The following is a 23531-nucleotide window of genomic DNA, read 5'->3' as shown; positions in this document are numbered from 1 at the left end:
TTTAAAGTTCATGAGGAAAGGTAACAGACCCAGAATAGCCAACACAATATTGAAGGAGAAGGAAAAGGTTGGAGGGCTGGCAATGCCCGACTTCAAGACTTACTATAAAGTTTACAGTAATCAAAACAGTGGTATTAGCAAAAACAAATAGATCAATGGAACAGAACAGAGAGCCCAGAAATAGACCCATATAAATAAGTCAATGATCTTTGGCAAAGGAGCAAAGGCAATACAATGGAATAATAAAAAAAAAAAAGTCTTTACAACAAATGGTACTGGTACAATTGAAATCCACATAAAACAAACAAACAAACAAACAAAAACACCTAGTCCAGACACAGACCCTATAACTTTCACAAAAATTAACTCAAAATGAATCATAGACCTAAATGTAAAATGCAAAACTACAAAACTCCTAGAAAATAATGGGAGAAAACCTAGGTGACCCTGGGTATGGCAATGACTTTTTAACTACAACACCAAGGGCATGATCAATGAAAGAAATAATTGCTAAGCTGGAAATCATTAAAACTGAAAATAATTGCATTGTGAAAGACAATGTCAAGAGAGTAAGACAAGTCACAGACTGGGAGAAATCATATGCAAAAGACGCAGCTGATAATAGACATCAAAAATATACAAAGAACTTTTAAAACTCAACAATGAGAAAACAAACAACTTAATTAAAAATAAGCCAAAACCTTAACAGACACCTCACCAAAGATGACATAGAAATGGCAAATAAGCCTATGAAAAGATGGTTCATATCATATGTCATCAGGGAAATGCAAATTAAAACATATGAGATACCACTATATACCTATTAGAATGGCCAAAATCCCAAATATTAACAATATCAAATTCTGGAAAGCATGTGGAGCAACAGGAATTCTCATTCATTACTGGTGGAAATACAAAATGGTACAGCCACTTTGGAAGAGTTTACGACAGTTTTTGAAAAACTAAACATATGCTTTACCATATGATCCAGCAATTGTGCTCCTTGTTATTTATCCAAAGGAGCTGAAAACTTATGTCCACACAAAAACATGCATACAGGTGTTTATAGCAGCTTTACTCATAATTGTCAAAACTTGGAAGCAAGCAAGATATCCCTCAGTAGGCAATTGGACAAAGTGTGGTACATCTAACAATGTAATATTACTCAGCACTAAAAAAAGATGAGCTATCAAAGTCATAAAAAGACATGGAGGAACCTTAAATGTGCATTACTAAGTAAAAGAAGCCAATCTTAAAAGGGTACATACCATATGATTCCAACTATATGATATTCTGGAAAAGGTAAAACTATGCAGACAGTAAAATGATCAGTGGTTGGCAGAGGCTGGAAGGGCGGGAATGAATAGGCAGACCAAAGATTTTTGGGACAGTGAGAATAGTTAGTAAGTTAGTATAATGACAGATATATGTCATTATACATTTGTCCAAGCCCATATAATGTATACCACCAAGAGTAAACCCTAAACTAAATTATGGACTTTGAGTAATTATGATGTAATCAATGTGGGTTCATCAATTGTAACAAATACACTACTCTGGTGAAGAATGCTAATAATGGGGGAGGCTATGCATGTGTAGAGACAGAAGGTGTATGAGAAATCTCTGTACCTTCTCAATTTTGCTGTGAACCTGAAATTGCTCTAAAAATATAAAGTTTTAAAATCACACAAAAAGTTCCAAAAGGCAAAATTTGACACAACATTTTTCCACATTTATTTAGCTTTCTTTTAGCTAATTAAGTACAGTTTGAAATGGCTCATTATTAATAATTTTACAATTTTTCAATTACAAACAAACAGTATCACAATATGCATAAATAATGCTCTCGATACTACTTTAAATATTTTTAAGACAGGCCATGAATTAGCTTTGTGTTGAGCTAATGTTACAGGATAGCTAGAGAGTTACCAAATTCTTATACTACTGAAAAGGCTGAGTGAATTTCAACTGTAGTAATTTGATTATTAATCTTTACAATTAAAAAGAGAACTGCTACTAAAAATGTGAAGTTCCAAGGGTTTTCCAACAAAAAAGAAAAACTTACTGAGGGAGTATAAACCTATGTAAATTAAATCAACTTGCTAATCACATTTTTTAAAAGGTCCTTAAGGCATTTGAGAATTCCTTAATTACCTTACATGTTATCATTATATTGTCAATTACATTATTGCAATTTCAAATAATACAACATGGTACACATGCTAAATATTCCTTTTCTTCAGCTGGTCATATTTAAACTGATATATAAAGCCTTGTGGGTGCTCACCCACAAGAGCCCATTAGCTTTCAGTACCTACTCTTCAATCACATTCACTACTGTTAATAAGCTACTTAATAAAGCAGTGCTGAAAAACTTGTAAATCTAATTTTGAGAGCCCATAACACCTCCAAATCCCTCATTGGACCTTCAACGATTAAACAGAATTTGGACACTCATTTCAACTGTAAAGTAAATAATGATGGAAGCAGAATGCAAGGAAAGTACACCTGGGTCTCTGAGCTTAAATTTTCACCATCTATCTGCCTAACACAGAGTCTTAAATACTCAGTTCACTGCCACCTGCTCTTGAACGTGTTTCCCTCTCCACAGCCTCTTCTGTGGACGTTATAGCACTGAACACATTAAAATGTAATCACTGGATTTGTCTGACCCTTGTATTAGCAACTTAAGGCAAACTGTCCTTTCACACTTCTGCATTTCCTGATCCTGGCAGTGTCTGCTACACATTAAATGCTCAGCAAATGATTGCTGGATGAATAAATGAATGCATGAACTACACAATATTGATTCCGGATGCTGTAACTAAATATTGTAATTAATATTTCATTACTTAAAACTATGTTTAATATCAAGCCAAAAAAAATCAGAAAGAAAACTAGTCATCTTAGCCTCATGTTCACATATTCATGTACATAGCAGTATTATAAACAGGCACAATGTAGGATTAGCTTTCAGTACCTACTCTTCAATCACATTCACTACTGTTAGTGTAAATTAGCAACAAAAGACAATTCCTAAAGAAGTATGTCTCATAAAATGATATATCAATAATATTAACTTTGTGTTATTAAAATAAATTTTCTCATCCAAGACTCTCTCTACTTTCAAACTATGACCTTTCCATGACAAAAGATAGGTCCAATCACTTTTTAACTACAATTTTCCTTTGGAAAAATAAACAAGCCATAAAGCAACAGTTTTAATACATTAATATAACCATTTTATGTTTCTTCCCCATTTATGCTCTTACAGGTAAAATCCCATTACAGTGAATTCTCTTGCATAGCCAAATTTATGTTATTGCAAATCCATGGTTAGAAATTATCACATATGTATTATATAGGACAAATTTATTACAAAGGTTTTAGGTTTCAAGAAGTGAAAACCAGCATCTGTAATCTGAGTAAAAAGTGACACATATACAGTTCTTTCCATCAACGAGAACAGAGATCAGTGTGTAATATGGTACTCTTTATTTTGAAATTTTATGTGCAAAATTATGGAACTGTCGATAATTTTTTTCTCTTTCATAGTAATAAAGGCTCCAACAAAGAACTTTCTATACCAGTTTATTCTTCATAATAAATCGGTATTATAATTGACTACTGAGAAATGAAATATTTGAATTATTTTTAATACAGAGCCCTTCTTGATTAACAGAATTTGTTTTAATGGGATTTTAGCTATAGTATCTTATACCCTAGACAAGTAACCATTAAAACAAGTCAATGACAAAGTATTCATGTAACTATATTACAGATCTCAGGAAACAGACATTCAGAAAAGATTTAAGTCTACTCAGTAACAGCTCTTCATAAAATTCAACAAATCTTACCATTGTAATGACTTAAAAGGGACCATAATATTAGTTTATGTTGAGCCAAAATTAAGAAAATCTTCCACTGTTGACATTTTCATGTTCTTAGTTTTTCAATCAAATAATCGGCCTGTAATTTTAAAAATATAACATTTTTTGTTACAGTTATCATAGCCTGTGTGAAATAATTCAACAGGCATCCCTACTATAATATATCACAGTAGAAAAGCTGCATACTACATGTTTGTTCTTAAAAATATCTTACAAAAAAACTAAATATAAATATAATAGTTTTATAAACTATAGTAAAGGTATTCTATATTGCATATAAATAGGCATATTTTTTATCCATTTTGCATAGTCATTAAAAAGTTTCAATAAGAAAAGGAAAATAAATATAATACTAAAGCTTTCAAATGTAAATTAGACATGAAGAACCTTAAATGCATATTACTAAGTGAAAAAAAGCCAACCTGAAAAGGGTACATATTGTATGATTCCAACTATATGACATTCTGAAAAAGGAAAAACTGTGGAGACATTAAAAAGATCAGTGGTTATGAGAGATGAAGGGGGAGGAACAGATGAACAGGCAGAGAACAGAGGATTTTTAGGGAAATGAAACTATTCTGTATGATATTATAATGGTTTTTACATGTCAATATACATTGTTAAAACCCAGAGAATGTACACCACCAAGAATGAATCCTAATGTAAACTATGGACTTTGGGTTATAATGATGTGTCAATAGTTCCATGGATTATAATAAACGTATCAATGTGGTATAGAATGTTGATAGTAGGGAGGATTGTGAGTGTGTGGGGACAGGAGTATATGGGAACTCTGTACTATCCATTCTATTTTGCTGTGAATCTAAAACTGCTCTACAAAATAAAGGCCATTTAAAAATTAAAAGTAAACTAAAGTCTTCTAGTATCACTTCAGATACTTTTCTCAATTATATATCTGATTACTATATAAGAGATTTTGAAATAAACTTTAATATCTTTAGCTTGATTTTTTCAAAATCTCATAATATATACCCACAGATTTAAGAAGAATTCAGATTCCCTGGATAAACTATTAACAGATCTTATAACTTTGTTCATTCATTTTACTTATAACTAAAAAATCATGTAAGGAAATACAGTTAAAAACATTTAAAGAAATGTATTCTTTTTGTTTTCTTTAAAAAAAATTTTATTGTGGTAAAATACACATAACAAAATTTAACATCTTAAACCATTTTTTTAAGTACACAGGCTTAATACTCAGCGATATTAAGTATATTCACAGTGTTATGCAACCACCACCCATCTCCAAAACTCTTATCTTGCAGAACAGAATCTCTATGTCCATTAAACAAAAACTCTCCATTCGCTTCCCCCTACAGCTCTTGGCAACCACCATTCTACTTTCTGTCTCTATGAATTTGACTACTCCAGGTACCTCACATATGAGAAATTATATACTATTTGGCTTATTTCTCTGAGCATAATGTCCTCAAGGTACATCCATATCATAGCATAGGTCAGAATTCCCTTTTTGTTTTTTAATTTATTTTTCAATTATAGTTGATATACAACATTATATTAGTTTCAGGTGTATGACACAGTAATTAGACATTTATATACCTTCCAAAGTGTTCACCCCAATAAACCTAGTACCCACCTGGCACCATACATTGTTATTACAATATTATTAGCTATATTTCCTACGTTGTACTTTACATCCCTATGACTATTTTACAAAAACATATTTTTAATAAATTTTTTATTATAAAAGCATGGATCATGTAGAAAATTAGAAGTACAAACAAGAAAAAAAATCCCCTTTTTATTACACTGATATTTTAAAGAGACCACACCAACTGTCCTACAGAATCTCCCACTTTATTTCAAATATACACACATGCTTATTTTTTAAGTATTTTTTTAAGTTAAGTAAAATCATCTAGACAAGTTGAAGAGAGAAATAAGTGTGAAATACGAAGTTTCTAGAGAACGGTTACTTTTTAATTTCATATATGACTATAATAATAATATGCATTAACTAATGTTTTTTATTTAATTTATAATTTTATAATTATTCAGATATAGCCACTATAGGCCATCTTAGCATCATGGATACATAAATAAGAGACTGGTAAATTACTTCCACTGGCTCTGGAAGGACAAAGGCTTAACTGTCAGGCTACAGGCCTGTAATCAGCTGAATTCTCTTCTATTCTTATCCTAGCAAAGCAGAATTTTGCAATTTGGGTGGGCTTAAAGCTTTAACGTCAGATCTGGTAGTTGATGCTACTACTGCAGCCCTTTTCTAAGGAGTTTAAACTATTGAAAATTACGAAAACTCAATTTCTACAGTGATGTTGATGAGAGGCATCAGATAACATCTACTGAGTACTTAGCATTTGCAAGGTACATGTTTAAGTGCTTTACATGTAAATTATTTTATCACTCCTCTTATCGGCCCTAGGTATAAGGCACTATTAACCTATATGCAGGTATCCAGGTAGCAGATAAAGAACTTGGGCCTTTAAAAAAGTTTAAGTAACTTGCACATGGTCCCTCAAGTAACTAATGAAGGAAGAATTTGAATCCAGATATTATTGTGAATTCTGAACTATTTAATGCCATGTTTCTTCTGTATCATAGCCTCTGCTTGCAAAGAAGAGATTTGATAGCTTCTCTTCCTACATTTCTATGACCTGGAAAATCCCCAAATTAAAAATATTATCTTAGATATGTGCAAGCAATACGTTAAAATAGAAGATCAAGTCTATGAGAGCCATTGCCAAGAAAAGAAAAAATACAACAAAAAAGGACAAACATTTTAATTATTTTTGTATGCTGCTAGTATAACAGTAACACTTACTGTGATAAACCAATAGGAATTCACTCTATAAACCAATTTTGAAAAGAAGCCAAGCTGATCGACTGGTGCCAGAACATGAAGGTGCAAGTGGGAGATGGAACAGAATGGTGGTACATGGAAACCCATTCTAAAACAGAAAAGTAAAAGATAATTGATAAATCAGTTCTGCATTAGTTTAAAGCTTTTTTGTTGTTGTTAAAGCACATAAATATTAAAGAGAACCAAAATAGGTTACCTGAGTTAAAAAGATTGCCACGCAAATACTCTTTTACTGTTTTTCTTTATATATTTTAGAATATTCACACAGTTCTTTTCATGTTTAAGTTCACAGTAACAAAAACTCTTCATCAACAAAGGCCTTTACAGCATATTAAGCCTCAGTATAACCTTCACGAATTCTGAGTTGGCATTCTGTTTTATCTCTTCAGTCTTTATCAAATTAAGCTTTAATTCTCCTGAAATACACCCTCTACTATGAATATTTTTAAAAATTACAGGATACTCAAGAAGTAGGGTTCCATTATTCCATTATTAGCCAGTAGGTGGCGGGCTTTCTCCTTTAATAAAAGCGGTCAGTCACTTCTCACAGACCAATATTTCAGTAGTAAAATTAATTATATAATTAAAAACTTTATTATAATAAGCTAGATGATAATTATCTATAATTATTTGTTTTATACAACATAAGAGAATTCCTTTGACTAATAAAAAAATTTTAATATCATTTAACCTCTTAAAAATCAATTTACAAACCGTTTTTTAAGTCCACTTATTCTAAGTAAAGCAAGGCACACCTGTAACAATAATCCAAGCCTAGAAGTAGTTGCCTGTTTAAACTAGAAGTGAGTCTCAAAAAATAAATAAATAAATAAGTAGGAGTGTGCAAGACACGGAAGTGCTATACTGCAATATAGGACTGAAAATGTAAAGTCACATATGCAACACATATTGAAAAGCTTTCACCACTACAGAGAAAAGGAGACTAGGTTTTCCCTCTGTGAAACACGAGTCATATAATGTAGAATCACATAATGTAAATGCTAGAAGCAACGTGAGGATTCACTTATTCCTTTCATTTTAAAGACAGGGAAGCCAAGGTCCAAAAGTGGCAGAGACAGGATTTAGATTCAGGGCTCTTGAAATCTAATCCAATGTCCATTCTTCTAACAAGCACTCCTATGACTGGGAAGAAAATGTGCTGCTTTTGGCCAAAGGGTCTCAAATACCATCTGCTTCTTGTCATTATCACTCTTGGATAGTGCTTAACAGTTTTTGGTGGATTTTCACATATACAGTGTCATTTGAGCCTACAAGTAAGCAGAGCAGGTGTTATCTTAGAGAAGTTAAAAGACTTGTCTAAAGTAACACAGCCAGTACAAGTATAGTACATAGCAAGTAGCAGGGATAGCATTAGAATTAAGTTCTCTCTGAATTCCAGTTTAGAGGTGTTAGAAGTAAACTCTACTATACTTGCCTTGGTCCTGCTTTGGTCACAAAATGCAAAGTCTATCTTTTAAAAAGAAAAAAAAACAGTTGCCAAATTGAACATTTTGTGTTTTTGCTCCAACTTTGACCAATTCCAGAGTATGGTTCAGCAGGCAAACAATTCAAATTCATTTCATGCTATAAGTATAATAATGTATTTTTAAACCACATAAAGTATTTTCTAAAGAAATATCAATTTACACACAATTTTATAGGAATGCACATATTGTAACTATTTTATCTACCTACTGCTTGAATATACTTCTGTCCAAAGTATAAGTAGGGATTATTAGAAGATGCTGAGACATGAGATGAAGAAATCTTGTTTATTAAATTTGTACTACCAATGAACTATATGCTCACTTTCAGGAAAAGGTCATTTAAATCACGAACTCTGCCATCTCTGCTTTCATTTTCCATGAGGAAATAATATTTCAGAAAAACCAATTTTGAATAATGATTTCTACTTGGAAGTATACATACCTCACATTTTTGAAGTCTGTGAAATTATTCCTTTCAAGAATGGTTTTTCCAACAGCAACCATGTTCTCAACTATAAAACAGGAAAGAAAGCACATTACATCATAGGAGACATTAAATTCATTAAACTGTTATTAATCTTAACTTTCAGAATCCTAGTCAAAATTGCATCAAATGGGTAAACATTTAAAAACACATTGAATAGCTCTAAGTTACTGAGAAGTTTGCTTATCAGCAATTAAAATGAAGATTTAATCTGTCACAAAATATCACATATAGGCTGACTCTGAATAGCTGTTGAGGGGTATTATCAAGTGACTGTTTAGGATATCTGATCCTGCTGAGGTCTAATTCTAATGATAAGGAGACCAAGTAACTAAATAAAAATTGTTTGAATTAAGATGACAGAAAAATGCTGAATTTGTCTTTGAGCCCAAATTAGGGATCCCTTTGTGTCAGCTTAGCCTTGACTAACTAAATGTTTGTATAATTGTTTTGGCTTCCAAACTCTATTTGCCTTGTCACCTTTATTGTCTCAGTGCTTTATGGCTTTCAGATGGGAATATGCCTCCCCATTAGAAAAATTTTGGTAACCTGGTATCATCAAAGCACAATGCCAACTTTAGACCTCTTTTGTTTCTGAATGGTATAATCAAGTATTTGAAAGGGAAAGAGAAAATCTACAGAGGATAGTTGTTATAATGAGGCTTATAAAACTGTTGCTAATATTTACTTCTTTAAGTTAGGCTTGAGCCGGGAGGCTGCCAGACGTGCATGACGAGGCCAGTACCATACTGTCAAACAAAATCACAAGTTACTTCAAGCCACACTGTGTCTTACTTTCTTTTAAGATACTCCCAAGATCCCAAACAAGTGGGTCAATATAAAAGGCTGTTTTATCTTTTAATTTCTTTAAAAGACATATATGACTGTTTAAAGCAATGATTTTAACAGTATTATGGGATTATGATGTATGTAAATGAAATATATATAACAGCAATAACAGTGTTGCAAAATGTCTCACATTTTACATGAATTGGTACAATATTCTAAATAAGCTATGATACTTGTAGGATGTATATTTTAATCTCTCTAGAGCAACCACTTTAAAAAATGTGAAAAGGAATACCTTAAAAATCAAGAAATAAAGTAGAATGCTAAAAAAAATAGATTCAATCAACCACAAGAAGATAAGAAAGAAGAAACAGGGCAACAAAAAACAAATGGAATAAATAGAAAAATATATGGCAAGATGGTAGAGCTAAATCCAACTTGTCAATAGTTACATTAAATGTTTATGAACTAAAATGTCTAATTAAAAGACAGAGATTTTCACACTACATTTTTTTAAAAAGCAAAACTCTATTGCTTTCTTCAAGCCTTTAAATATAAATATTCAATTTGGTTGAAGGATACAAAGAGATACCCAGTGTAGACAATAAGTAATAAACAAGTTGGAGTACCTAATTTAATATCATATAAAATAGACTCAAGAAATGTATCCAGAGATAAAGATGAACATTTTATAATGATAAAAAGGATCAATTCATTGAGAAGAAATGACAATCATAATTATGTATTCACTTAAAATCAGATCTGACAGCCAAAAAGCCTGAGGGTCAATCCCTCCCACTGATGTGCAAATAGCAATCAAGGCTCAACTACAACAGGAGGGCACACACAATCTACACAAGAAGCACACCTGGAGGATCCAGCTCAAGTGAAGCCATGCCACTGGGCCCCACAGGATACCTACTATATAAGCGCACTCTATCAAGACCTGAAGACATAGCAGATCTACCTAATGTATAGAAAAAACATGGGGAGAAAGCCAAAATGAGAAGACAAAGAAACATGTCCCAAACGAAAGAACAGAACCAAACTCCAGAAAAAGCCAGTTGATGAAGTCAGTGAGAACTTTAACAGAGATAGGAAACATAAAAATGGAGATAGGAAACATAAGTCAGAAACGAAGAATATAACCGAAATGAAGAATACATTAAAGGGAATCAACAGATTCTATCCTCTGAAGCAGAGGATAGAATCAGTGAGTTGGAAAACAAGGTAGCATAAAATACCTAATCAGAAGAGCAGAAAGAAAGAAAAATCCAAAAAAAAAAAAAAATGAGGATAGTTTAAGGGGCCTCTGGGACATTATCAAGTGTACCAATGCATCATAGGGGTGCCAGAAGGAGAAGAAAGAGAATAAGGAATTAAAAACCTATTTGAAGAAATACTGATGGCAAACTTCTCTAACCTGGTGAAGGAAATAGACATACAAGTCCAGGAAGTGCAGAGAGTCCCAAACAGGATGAACTCAAAGAGGCCCACAGCAAGACACTTCATCATTAAAATGCCAAAGGTTAAAGACAAAGAGAGAATTTTAAAAGCAGCAAGAGTTAGCTACCTACAAGGGAGCTCCCATAAGCTGATTTCTCAAAAGAAACTTTGCAGGTCAGAAGGGATTGATACGAAATATTCAAAATGATGAAAAGCAAGGACTTATAACCAAGATTACTCTACCCAGTAAGGCTGTCGTTTAGAATTGAAGGATAGATAAAGAGCTTCTCAGACAAGAAAAAGCTAGAGTTCATCACCACCAAACCAGTATTATAAGAAATGTTAAAGGGACTTCTTTTTAAGAACTTCTTTAAGAAGAAGAAAAAAGATAAAAAATATGAATAATAAAATGGCAATAACTACATATCTAATAATAATTACTTTAAATGAAAATGGATTAAATGCTCCAATCAAAAGAATGAATGGATAAGAAAACAAGACTCAAATGCTGCCTATAAGAGATCCACTTCAGATCGAAAGACACAAACAGATCGAAAGGGATGGAAAAAGATTATTTCATACAAATGGAAATGAAAAAAAAAGCTGGGGTAGCAATACTTATGTTGGACAAAACAGACTTTAAAACAAAGGCTATAATAAGAGAGAAAGAAAGACCCAGTAATCTCACTTCTAGATATTTATCCAAAGAAACCCAAAATACTAATTTGAAAAAACATATGTATCCCTATGTTCACTGCAGCATTGTTTACAATGCCCAAGATACGCCTAAGTGTCAACTGTTGGATGAATGGATAAAGAGGTGGTACATATATATAATGTAATATTATTAAAAAGATTTTGGATACCGAAAAAAAAAAATCAGATCCAAAATACATGAAACAAAACCTATTGGTCCTTTTCTATATCATTGATATCTACTTTTCATTATTTTCTTCTTTCTACTTATTTTGGTATTATTTTGATCTGATTTGCTTGCTTCTTTCTAGCATCTTAAAGTGGAAACTTAGGGCATTTGTTTTAAATCTCCATAAGCATTTAAAGCTATAAATTCCACCTAGGCACTGCTTTAGCTACATACTATAAATTTTGATATGTTGTATTTTTGTTACCAATCTATCCAAAATATTGACCTCTTTGACCTTTTTACTTAGAAGTCATTTAAAAGTGTTTAAAAATTTAAAAATATTTAATGGTATTATAGATTTTATTATTTTTCAATCTAATTTCATTGTCATCAAATAACATATTTTATAAGATTTAAATCATTTTAAATATATTTAGACATATTTTATTGCCCAAAACAAGGTCTATCCTGGTGAATATGTGCTCTTAACAAAGTGTTATTCTATATAGTATAGAGTTCTATAAATGTCAATTATAGTCACAATGTTTTATAGTGTTATTAAGCTCTTCCATGTGTTTATTTTCCCAGCTTCATAGACTTTATGAAATATTAATTGCAAAAACTTTAAAAATCATATTAGGGAAATATCAAAAGTATCCAAAATCAGAAAGAACGGTATAAGTACAATGAAATCCCAAATACCATGCTGCTTCAAAATTAGTAATATTTGATTTGCAAAAAGTTATACAACTTTTAATAAGAAATACTAGAAAAAGTAAAACAACCATGAACACATTTCTTCCTCCTTAAGAAAAACAGTATAAAAGGAAATATAGAAGTATATCAGTACTTAAGTCTATGGTGGTAGATGTTGCCTGGTACTAAATATTGCACATCTACTAGCCTCCATCTGTTGAAATAAGTGTAAAATGTACTCATAGAACTTCAGATGACTAAGGAACTTTGTAATATCTAGAAAAAAAAAGTTTAAAAACTGGTAATTCAGGAATCTAAACACTAATAAACTACATATCAAGATTTCCCATCAAAAAAAAAAATTCTTATTCACCTTAAAAAAATCTAGCCCAATTTATCTATCTTGCCAGCTACCTTAAAGTATTAACCAACTAATTCCAGACCCTGGTGACAAAGGTTACTGAAGCAGATTAGAAATGTCTCAGTAAACGATAGCTGATAAGTCACAGAAATCATGAGTAGGAAAATACAAGATAATCCTGTAAAAGACAAAATTCAGAATTTCCTTTTCAGAGGCTAAAAGTTCATCACATTTCTTATAATTAAACTTTGGTGTTAGTTCATCTACACAAAAAACTACAAGGCAAGTACCAGTACAGTCTCACCTTCAGGCAACATGAGCTCATATGCTATATTTTCACTTATTTGTATATAATTTTCACAGCACTTTTCATTTTCAGAGTCAAGAAAAGCCAACATTTAGAAAACATAAAGAGGCAATATCTTTTAGAGAGTTTAAAGATTAAATAAATCACGAGAAGGCAGAGTTCTTTGGAAAAGACAATAATACTGGGAAAAACAGAAGGCAGCAGGAAAAGAGGAAGAAAAAAATATGAGATGGAGTGACTCCAAAAAAGAAGCCATAGGCATGAGTCTACAGGGGCTGAACAGGGCTGTTGAGGACAGGACATTGTGGACAACACTCATTCAGAGTTGCCAGGAGTCAGAGCCAACTCAACGGCATGTGACTACAACGTATCTGGGATTTGCTTCAAGTACAATGTGGGAGAAGGTTAATAGATGAAAAAATATCAGTCATGAGTTACTAAAAGTTGAGGCTGGGTAATGAATACATGGAGATTATACTATTTTCTTTATTTTTGTATATATTTGAAATTTTTCATAATGAAAGTTTCAAAAAGTCATAGATTTTTTGTAATACGTCTAGATTTTTTCTTTTTAAATGTAACTGCCATCACTGATGCCAATTCAAGATGATATAATCATGAAGAATAGTGCCATCATCTTACCCAGTTCTATTTGATCTTTCTTTAGATCTCTGCAGTTTCCAATATGCTTCTTTGGTACCACAAGATAATGATGAGGTACTGCTGGTTTGATATCTTTGAAGCAAATTAGGTCTTCATTCTAAAGAGAAAAACATATCATTTGTTAGCGAATTTTTTTTTTAAATTACTAATGCTGTTCTGGCATGTCTAAAATATAAATCTCAGTCTGATTAAAATGATACTTATGTCACAACTAAGCCCCACTGAGCAATTTTGTGATTATGCATTAAGTCTATAAAGGCAATCATTAGCTTCTTTCATGAAATGCTCATTTATTGTAGAGAATAAAAAGACATAAATTAAATTTTAAGAAAAGAATTATGAATAAAGTTTATTAAATCTTTATTACCAAAAATTCCAGAGGTCTTTTTTTTTTCCCCACTATATATTTCTCCATCTCTACCCTAGGGATTTTTCACTCTTAATAATTACTTTTAAAGGTTTGACTACAGAATCATAGAAAGATTGATAAATTCTTTTTTATATTTCATTTCTTTCCAAAGCATGATCCTAATTATAAGAACATCATCTAGCATATAAATATCGACAGGTTATTTTTTTAAACATTTTACAGTAATTATATACAAATACATTTTCTCTCTGTTTACTTGCCACTTTACAGCACTTAAAAGTATTTGATATGCTGAAACAAACTCTAGTATATAGTAATAAATTATATGCCTAACCTATTACATCAGTTTTCTGGTTTACATATTCCACACAGTAATGTAAAGAAAAAAGAAAAGGTAAAGAAAAAGGGAGTCTTTCGATCTATTAACACTGTTTCAAGTTTTTCCAAGAGAAAAATCTATATTCCCTAAATAACCTTATTTAATATCCTATATAAAAAAAAATTAGTCAAAATTAAATAAAATCAATATCAATAAGTATAGTTTCCCTTGAAAAATCTCCAGAGTACACTATTACTCATTGGTTCTCCATTCCAGGATTCCAAAATTCAATTTGAATCAGGGCCTCATATCCATGCCAGTAATCTAGGTTTCAATGAGAACAATAGTTAAAGGCAATTGTACATATTGTACCATTAACTTCCTTATCAGTGTTCATACCGCTCATCTAAGCTTCAAGTGATAAGTCCACCACCAATGCCACCATGCTTTAGAGAATGAAACTTTTTGTCTACTTTAACTGGACTGGAAAGTAGCAAAAACAAGGTATCATGTGTCCCTTTCCTATCTCAATATTTCTATAAAATGCCCAGAATATCACTTTACTAAAAACTGTTTAAATATTGATGTTGTTGATGTCCTTACTTATATACCTTCAGGCGAGAAGCTACTAAAATGTGGAGGCACAACACAAAAATCTTGATTATTTTTCCAGCTATTAAGTATTACTTTAATAGAAGGAAAAACATGTTACTTTTAAGATCTTGTGGTAAACAGTGATGGGTCAACTGAACACAGCATGAAGTAGGAGGAAAGTACACAAACAAGAACCGAATTGAGGTGCCTGCCTACAGAAACAGGGATTTGATAGTGTGTTTGAAGAATGTGAGATTCCTTTGTTACCCCCCAACTTTCAGGAAAAGTCCACAGCAACTGTTGCTTTGCATTAAAATATCAGGAAAATGAAAGGAAAAGAATCTGTGTTAGTCTCTGTTTAATCCAAGAAAAAGGTCTGAGGCTGAGATAGAAAATTCAGTAGAAACAGAAAATCGTGAGAGGTGAATAGGGATGTTTGCAGCATACACCGCTCTACCCCTGCCCGTGAGAAAAATCCTCTGATATACTAGAGAGTGATGAGTTTCCTGTGATTTATGGATAGAGACTCAGACCAGTTTTATGTGTGTATACATATGTACATACATGTATACGTGATGTGCATGCACCCACAAAGAGGAATCCCAGAAGGCTGGATGACTTGGGAAACCTGAATGGTTAACTATAAAATAAAAACATGACAATTATATCAATTTTAATTCATTTTTATTATGTCTTATCTAAGAGTAACTTTAAATATTGATATCCATGAAATGTTTTTAAAAAGGATAAGATCAAAGACCATAATGTTTTTGATTGTTTAATATTTTTCATTATTTCTTTGATGCTACAAGCTGAAAAACAATTAGTATTGAGGATCAAATCTAGCACAATAAAATAGCCAGAATTGTACTTCCCAGATGAGGCAGTACATAAAACAACAATTTTAGATGTCTTTATTCCCCCTCAATTATGACATTAACTTTAAAAAATCTAGAGGTAATTCTGGTACCAAATACATCCTGATTAGAATTAGTTTGAAGTAATGTAGCTGAATTCCACCTCAAAGCAGGAATAACACTGCTTTAGATTCATGGAACCAGAAAGTATCAGTCTAAAGGATAACAGAAGAGAAAAAATTAAGGAAGCTCCTAAAATCCTGCTGCCCCATACTCTATGATTCCGCCGTAAGAATGAACCAAATGCCCAGTTCTCTTTGTCTCCCAAACCCCTATTTTGAAAAGTTTTATTTACTAAATGTCATGTATGAATAAAAATTTTCTCAATTCTAATAAAAAAAAAACTACTAATCAACATAAGTGTCATCATCACCAGGAGTAGATAAAATTCCTGTCAAAAGCAAAGAAACGTAATGATTTAGTTAGCCTAAACAATCAATGATTGATTTAGATTTCCATTAAGCTTCCTAAAAATATTGAAACTGGCTGTCTGCTATCTCCATCTCTACCATTGCTAATAATGACTCAGCCATTATTTAGACTCTTCATTTTAAGACTATCCTCTTATTCCAAAAGTACACTGACAAAAAAATATGCAATGATGGATGTACAAGCCTATTCTTTGCAGCATGATTTATGATAGCAAAAGACTGAAAATAATTCAAGTGTCCATAATTCAACCAGGAGACTGACTTAGTTTTGGTAAATCCACACAATGGAGAAATGTGTAGCTATAAAAAGGAACGAGGAATATCATTATAAACTTACAAAATAATTTTGGGAACATACACCTAAATTAAAAAAGCAAGCAAGGAGCAGGATAGTGGTTAAGCTATCTTTTGTGTAAGAACAGAGAACAAAATATAAACTTACACATATATATTTACTCACAGTGGAAGGACAAACAAGAAAATATTTTAAAGTTTCTTATGGGGGAAGAGGAACAGGGTAGAAATGACAAGAGAATAGATGCTAGACTTCTCCAAATGTACTTTCCTTTATTGAAAATGGCAAATAAAGAATGTTTTATTTGCCATTTTCAATTCAGATGATAGGCAAGCTTCTGAAGTGTGGGACATCCCATATTCATCTTGAACTCTAAGTGAGTAAACACATAATAAGCCAGCAAAACTGCTGAATAAATAAATGACAGTTGCTTAAAAAGAAAGATGAAGCTACCAATGTTCCCTTCTCTATTCCTTAAAAAAGAGGTATATCATTAGATTTTCAGATACTTTTCTAGTAACAGAGATGGATTTTCCATGATCTTTCAGTCTGTCCTTGCAAAACAACCTCTTAAAGTTGGAATTACAGTCAGTGTTTAATTAGAACAGTGCTTCTCAAACTTTCCTCATTACTAGCCCCCTAAGGAATCTTTGGAAAGTATTTTTTTTCCTATTTGGCCCCCTCTCATGGTATTTTTATACCATGGCTATATTGAGTATCTGCTTATGGTATTTCTGTATATGGTATTTCTGTACTTTATACGTATAAGAATAAACATTTTTTTGCCCTGCCCTTGCTCCTCCCCCAGAAAAGAACATCAATTTTCCTCTTTTTGAGACTTCACGGTTTAGGCAAACAGCTAGTTTATCTTGATTTCATTATCGCCACTGAATCTAAACCATTTTGGCTAAGCATCCATTTAAAAATAACAAACTGTGATAAACGGTAGATTGGCACTCGACCACCATTCCAAATACTTCTGTGCCCTCTGTATTATAGCTAAAAAGGAATTCAGATCTTGCCAGTTGATGTACTTAGGACATAGGTGCTTTGAAAAGCCTACCTGAGGCATAAGACGTGCATTTTTTGTCAGCATGGACAATCAGTGTGGACCCAGCAGGTATAGTGTAGCTCTGAAGCAGAGTTCTCAGAGGGGACTAGAAATACGTAGGTGCTCTTTTAGGTTGTGGATACTACTGGCATTTTATGCTCAGAGGTCAGAAATGTGAAATATCCTGCAATCAGTGGAATAACCCTGTACAACAAAGCAGAGTCCAACCCAAACGGCCAATAGTACTTGAAACACCCCTCAAAAGGGGCAGTCATACTGCTTCCTTGTCTCTGAATCGCAACTGAGAAAACATCTTCCTGAAGTCCAAGTTCCAGAGGAAGTTACCTGACTCCTATTTCCCCGACTAGCTCCCCAGTGAGCCAGTTCTGCAGTGCTGTTCTGGGTGTCACTCTTGGAGGCTTTTCTAGAACCTGCTCTGCCAACCCTTGCAAGGACTTTCATAGCAAATAATTCTCTACATTAAATCAATCTTGGCTTTGAATAATTAGAATGTTTTTTCTTTCCTTGAACTGAATCCTGACTGCTATCTAAAGCAAATAAAAAGAAATGACATTTGAAAGAATACTTCAATACCATGCCATCTAAGGTGTAGGGCAATTTTGACTAAACAAAGGGGAGAAAATTCAAGTTGAACTAGTATTTCCTCATTATGGTCTTAAGCAAGGTGAAAATAAACATTTAGGTTAGTGTTTTCCAAGCGTTTTTTCATTATTGCCTCCCTAAAGACGTTTTTAAAACTTTTTTTCGCCTAATACCATCTCCATGGTATTTTAATACCACAAATACACTCTGTTTATGTACTCTATGTATATCTTTACCCCATACATAAAAAGAGTACGATATTGACCCCCTGAAAAAAAAACAAACAAACAATTTTCACCCCCTTGGCAGTGATATCTTCCTCACTGAGAATGCACGGTCTAGCCTTTATTTAGTTTTAATTCTTTAATATTCAACAAGAAAACACCATATAGAAGCCTACGGGATGAAGAATCTTCTCTAGCTTTTGCCAGAAAGGTTTCCCAGAATAATCTCACATGATGCTGGTAACTCCAATTATGCCAAGTCAAATTTTCTTCTCTTCTGATAGTTTCTTACAAAGAAAAAATCCTGACCTTTGGGCAGGAAGAAAGCTATGATAGAAGTTTGGACCATCCCACTCCATCTCGATGACTAGTTTTAGACAAACGAAGCTTTCCACAACTACTAGTATCTACCTTCTATTAGTTTTCTTCAACATTGGGACAAGAGTGTACAACATTTAAAAGCACTTTCTAGGAATCTAAGTAATACTGAACTCCGCAAAGTTAAAAAACTCACTTGCCTCTCACTAACCTAATTCTATATTTAATAAAATAAAGAGTGAATGAAGAGGCAGAGCTGAGCCCCTCTTGACCCTATGGATCAGTTTAGCGGAGGCCTACTTTATAGACAGACAACTGATGTACTTATTCTTCCTCCCTGTCAGCTGCTTCCTGTCCCCACTTCCTTCCCCTATTCAACATAGATTTCACTTAACTACTATCTAGCCATAAATTCTTACCTTTGTCCCACTGCACTTCCATAACACTCACACGGCCAGACCCCAACCGTGGGTCGACATAATTGCCCACTTTATCTGAAACTAGACGTAGGCTGCTGCTGGAAGGATAAAAAAAAAATTCACACAGCTGAGCAGACATTAAACTGAATGCCCTCAACTTCAACTGATCCTCATCACTATACAACAATCCTTCTTTCTCTGATCCTCTTTCATGGCCTTCAAAGAAGCTTCTTCAAACTTTTTACTTCCAGACAACTATGTAATTTGCTCCTTCACCTCTGTCAAGCCTTCACTCAAATGCCAGCTTCTTAGTGCAGCTTTTCCTGAAGAAAATTTAAACACTACATCCCCTTCCTCTTTTATTTTTACCACCTAATAAACTATGCACTTTACTTAATAGTCTGCTTATTGTTTATTTCCTGTGACTACAATGTAAGTTCCGCAAGGACAGGGATTTTTGCATGTTTTACTTCTGTATCCCCCTGCCTCCGACAGTACCTGAAACAGAGAAGGCACTCATTCAAATACTGAGTGATGAATGAATGAATGAGTTTCCTCTTTCCCAGGGATCTCTACCTCCCCAGTCCATTGTAAAACTCTCTCCATTGGCATTTTCCCAACCGGATTTAAACACACCAGTCTTCACTGTTTTAAAAAGCTTTCTTTTAATCCTTAACTCCTCCTGTAATTACCACTCCCTTTCCCTCCTCCCCAAGATTGCCAAACGTTCTTCAAAAGTTGTCTTTATTTGCTGTCTTCAATTTTTCACCATCTGAGTTCTTCTCAATCAACTGCTGTCTGCCTTCTGCCTCACCATTGCATTACGATTGCTCTTCTAGAGGTAAATGAACATCATTTTGGGGACAAAAACAGTTCTGATCTAACCTGGCCCCATCACAAGCATGTAGGTTGGTCACCTAACCCAGACCTGAGGATTAGGGAAAGCTGATATTGCTACTGATACTGCTGACAATTCCTTTCTTCTTGATATACCCTCTGTCTTTAGCTTTCATAGTTTTCTATTTTTCTGACTGTTCTTTCTCTGTCCCCTTTTCAGGTTGTCTTCCTCTTCCTTATGATTTTGGTGTTCTTTGGGCTTCTATGTAGCCCTCCTTTCACTTCTTAATCTACATATACTTCCTATATGATCTCATTAATTCCCCTCTTTTTGACTTCCATCTACAAAATGGCATTTCCTATAAACTGGGCTTAGAGATCAAGATCTCTCTGAAGTGCCAGACTACCTAACCACTTACTGGACATCTCTACTTAGATGCCTCACACTCACCTCAAACTCCGAAATTCCAAAACCGAATTTATCACTTTGATACTTCTCACCATTCTCTTGGCCATCCATTCTCCTCCTATATTCCCAATTTTAATTAAATGGTGCCAGAACTACCAGTTCACCCTAGCCAGAAATCTGGAAATATCCTTGACTTCCCCCTTTCTCTTCCTCAGTCTTCTACATCTACATCAGAGTTTTTGAACCTCAGCATTATTGACATTTTGGGGCTGGATAATTCTTTGTTGTGGAGGCCTGGCCTATGTCCTGTACAATGTTAGCAACCTTGGCCTCTACTCATTATGTGTCAGTAACCCTCCCTGCCCCCACAGTTATTATAAACAAAAGTGTCTCAAGACATTGCCAAAAGTCCCCTAGGGGGCAACCGCTCCCAGTTAAAAGCAACTAATCTATATTCATCAACAAGTCCTGCCTGTTTTACCTCCTAAATATCCTTAAATTGATTCACTCTTCTTCATTCCCAATACTCCATTCTTATTTTAGGCCATTGTCAATATTACTTCAATAGCCTCCTAACAGGTCTCCATGCCTTCGGACTGGTCCTCTCCAATCTCCGCAATGGTGCCAGAAGGATCTTTCAAAGATCAAACTCCTTCATGTAACTCCTGAACTCCTTCCTCCCTACCCAGTATTAAATATTGTGGAGCTTCCCTTCACTCTTCAGGTAAAGATAAAATTCCTGAACATGAATTACAACACCTTTAATAATCTGGCCTCTTATTTACCTCTCCAGCCTCATCTTTCACCACTCATCCCCTCAAATTCTATGTTTCAGTTAGACTGAATTACTATTAGTTCTCCTATAGCATAAAATGAACTTCCGGAAGTTCTCCCTACCTAGGATATTATTCTCACACGAGGCCAACTCCTACTTATTTCTTCATGTCTTCTTCCTCTGGAAAGCTTTCTGTAACCCTTCAAATCTGGGTTAGGTGCTCCTCCTACAGGCTTGCAAAATACCGCAGGTGTATAAAGCAACTCACCATAGCACAGGGCATTCACGGAAGCTGCCTCCTCTATCTGTATTCACTCCACCCTTTATTTAGACTATAAGATGTGGACAGGGACTAACCTTTTATCCTTTTATCTTACTTACCACTGAATCTCCAACGTAGGTGCATGGAAAGAATTCAATTTACTTCTAACAAATGAATGATTACCACTAAAACAAAACAAAACAAAACAAAACAAACAAACAAACAAACAAAAACCAGAATCTTTGCATTCTATTTTGGATTCTCAAAAGGTTGTTTCTTCGAAGGTGTGTAAAACTGGTAGATATGTTTTAAAATATCTAGGCAAAGTCTCAGTGCTCTGAAAAATGTGCACAAATTTCAACTGATAACACACTTATAGCAACTGTACCCTCCAGAGGCTACTGAGGAATAGTTTGAACTAAGACCCACTTCCTCCAGCCTATTGTCAGTCAACCTAACAAACTTTTCACAACTACTACTATTTTCTACTAGTTTTTACTTCAATAACAGTATTAGAGTGTGCAGAATTAAAAAGCAGTGTCCAGAAAGGCATGGGAGGGAACTCCTTTTATAAAAGCAGAGGTCATAAATGCTATTTTTCTGCCAAATACCTCGGTACCTGCAGAGATAGGGCGAAGTATGGTCTTTATTACTACATTTCCTCCGCTCAAAACAGCAAGGAGATCGCTGGAGAATCTCTCTGCCCTAAGAGGAGCAAGTCAGCCATCAATACTAGAACCCCCCAAATCCCCAGCCTCATTCACACGGGATCCTTCCCACCCCGATCCACACTCGGGGCCTCCACCCAGAGAGCGCTGAAGGACTTACAAGACCCCCGCCCGGGTCCGGACCGGCGCGAGGCCTCGCTCCCGCAGCTCCCACGGGCGATCGCGTCCCCATTCACGCCCTGTCGCGCGTTGCCGCCCACCTCACAATACAGGAGTTCGGTGCCCGGTTCCTGCTGCCCCGCGATCCTGCAGAACACGCACTTGCTATTGTAGTCCTCGGGCTCCGGTGATTTTGCGGCGACTTCGGGGGTTTGGGATGAACACACCGTAGGTTCTGCAGTCGCCGCTGCCTCACAGTAGGGATCTGACTCCGCGCTGTGGTAGTCCTGCTCCTCTGCCATCTCACCAGTCCCCTGCGTCCCTGAGCCTCGGCTTGTCCAGGACAACTAGGCCTGGACAGAGTCCTCTCCTGCACTTTCTCGGTTTTACCTCGAGGCGTCGCCCCTCGCCTGGCGCTGGGCGGAGCAGAGTTGAGCGCACGCGCTGATCCAGGCTGATGCTAGGCGGAGGGCGATGCGGTGTTGGGCCCCAAAGCCAGCCGCTGGCCTTGAAGCCAGGCCACGAGGGGGAGCGCGAGTACCACGGCGCTACCGGGAGGAGCTGGAGGCGCGGGAGTCGCCCGGCCCCCGGCGTCTGTTGGGTAGTGACGCACGGCGACCACCGAGACGCAGGAGCACGTCCCACGTCGTGTCGTGATGACATCACCAGCGCGCTCTAATATCTGGCTAAGTGAAACCTGTTTTGGGTATTCTGGACTTCCTCTCCCCAAAACGTGGAACATAGCAGTGTATTATGCTGTCACAAGAAAAAAAAAAAAAGTTTTAAAAAATATGTAGGTTTTAAGAGAATGAAAAGAATTTCTAAAGTTTTTAACATAAACTGTGTTTGATGCTTCGTGTGTGCATTTTTCAGCCGAGTAATTTTAGGTGCTTAAGCTCAAAAATGTCCAAAACTGAACTTCACGTTTCCTTTTTGTTAACAGCACTAGCAAAATCGAAATAGGAGTTTTAATCTCACATTCCTCATACACAAGTAAATGTGGAGTCCTGTGGTTTATGGTCTGAA

At 34.7% G+C, this 23531-nt stretch overlaps 1 protein-coding gene across 2 annotated transcripts; it reads right to left on the bottom strand.

Annotated features, from left to right (window-relative positions):
* Positions 1-1710: 1710 nt before the first annotated feature.
* On the bottom strand, positions 1711-23010 carry HINT3 (histidine triad nucleotide binding protein 3). Of its 2 annotated transcripts, XM_039854210.1 has the most exons (5): positions 22607-23010; positions 13834-13951; positions 8686-8755; positions 6718-6844; positions 1711-3969 (listed from the first exon to the last, which is right to left on the bottom strand). In XM_039854210.1, the coding sequence occupies exons 1-5, from the start codon at positions 22805-22807 to the stop codon at positions 3937-3939; spliced, it is 549 nt and encodes a 182-aa protein (XP_039710144.1). In that variant the 5' UTR covers positions 22808-23010; the 3' UTR covers positions 1711-3936. The 2 variants fall into 2 exon arrangements, with proteins under 2 accessions (XP_039710144.1, XP_039710143.1); XM_039854209.1 differs by lacking the exon at positions 1711-3969 and having other exon boundaries at positions 6452-6844.
* Between the last annotated feature and the right edge of the window lie 521 nt (positions 23011-23531).

This window comes from Pteropus medius, unplaced genomic scaffold, assembly GCF_902729225.1.
Source record: "Pteropus medius unplaced genomic scaffold, Ma_sr-lr_union100, whole genome shotgun sequence".
NCBI classification, from domain to species: domain Eukaryota; kingdom Metazoa; phylum Chordata; class Mammalia; order Chiroptera; family Pteropodidae; genus Pteropus; species Pteropus medius.
Note: the sequence above shows the minus strand (reverse complement) of the source record. Positions and strands in the feature narration are given on the sequence as shown.

Excerpts from the sequence above, each read along its gene's own strand:
- HINT3 (XM_039854209.1), bottom strand. The coding sequence starts at position 22,807 with ATGGCAGAGGAGCAGGACTACCACAGCGCGGAGTCAGATCCCTACTGT. Across the intron at positions 13,952-22,606 it reads CCGAACTCCTGTATTGTGAG|AATGAAGACCTAATTTGCTT; the intron begins GTGGGCGGCAAC and ends TTTTCTCTTTAG. Across the intron at positions 8,756-13,833 it reads GAAAGATCAAATAGAACTGG|TTGAGAACATGGTTGCTGTT; the intron begins GTAAGATGATGG and ends CCTGTTTTATAG.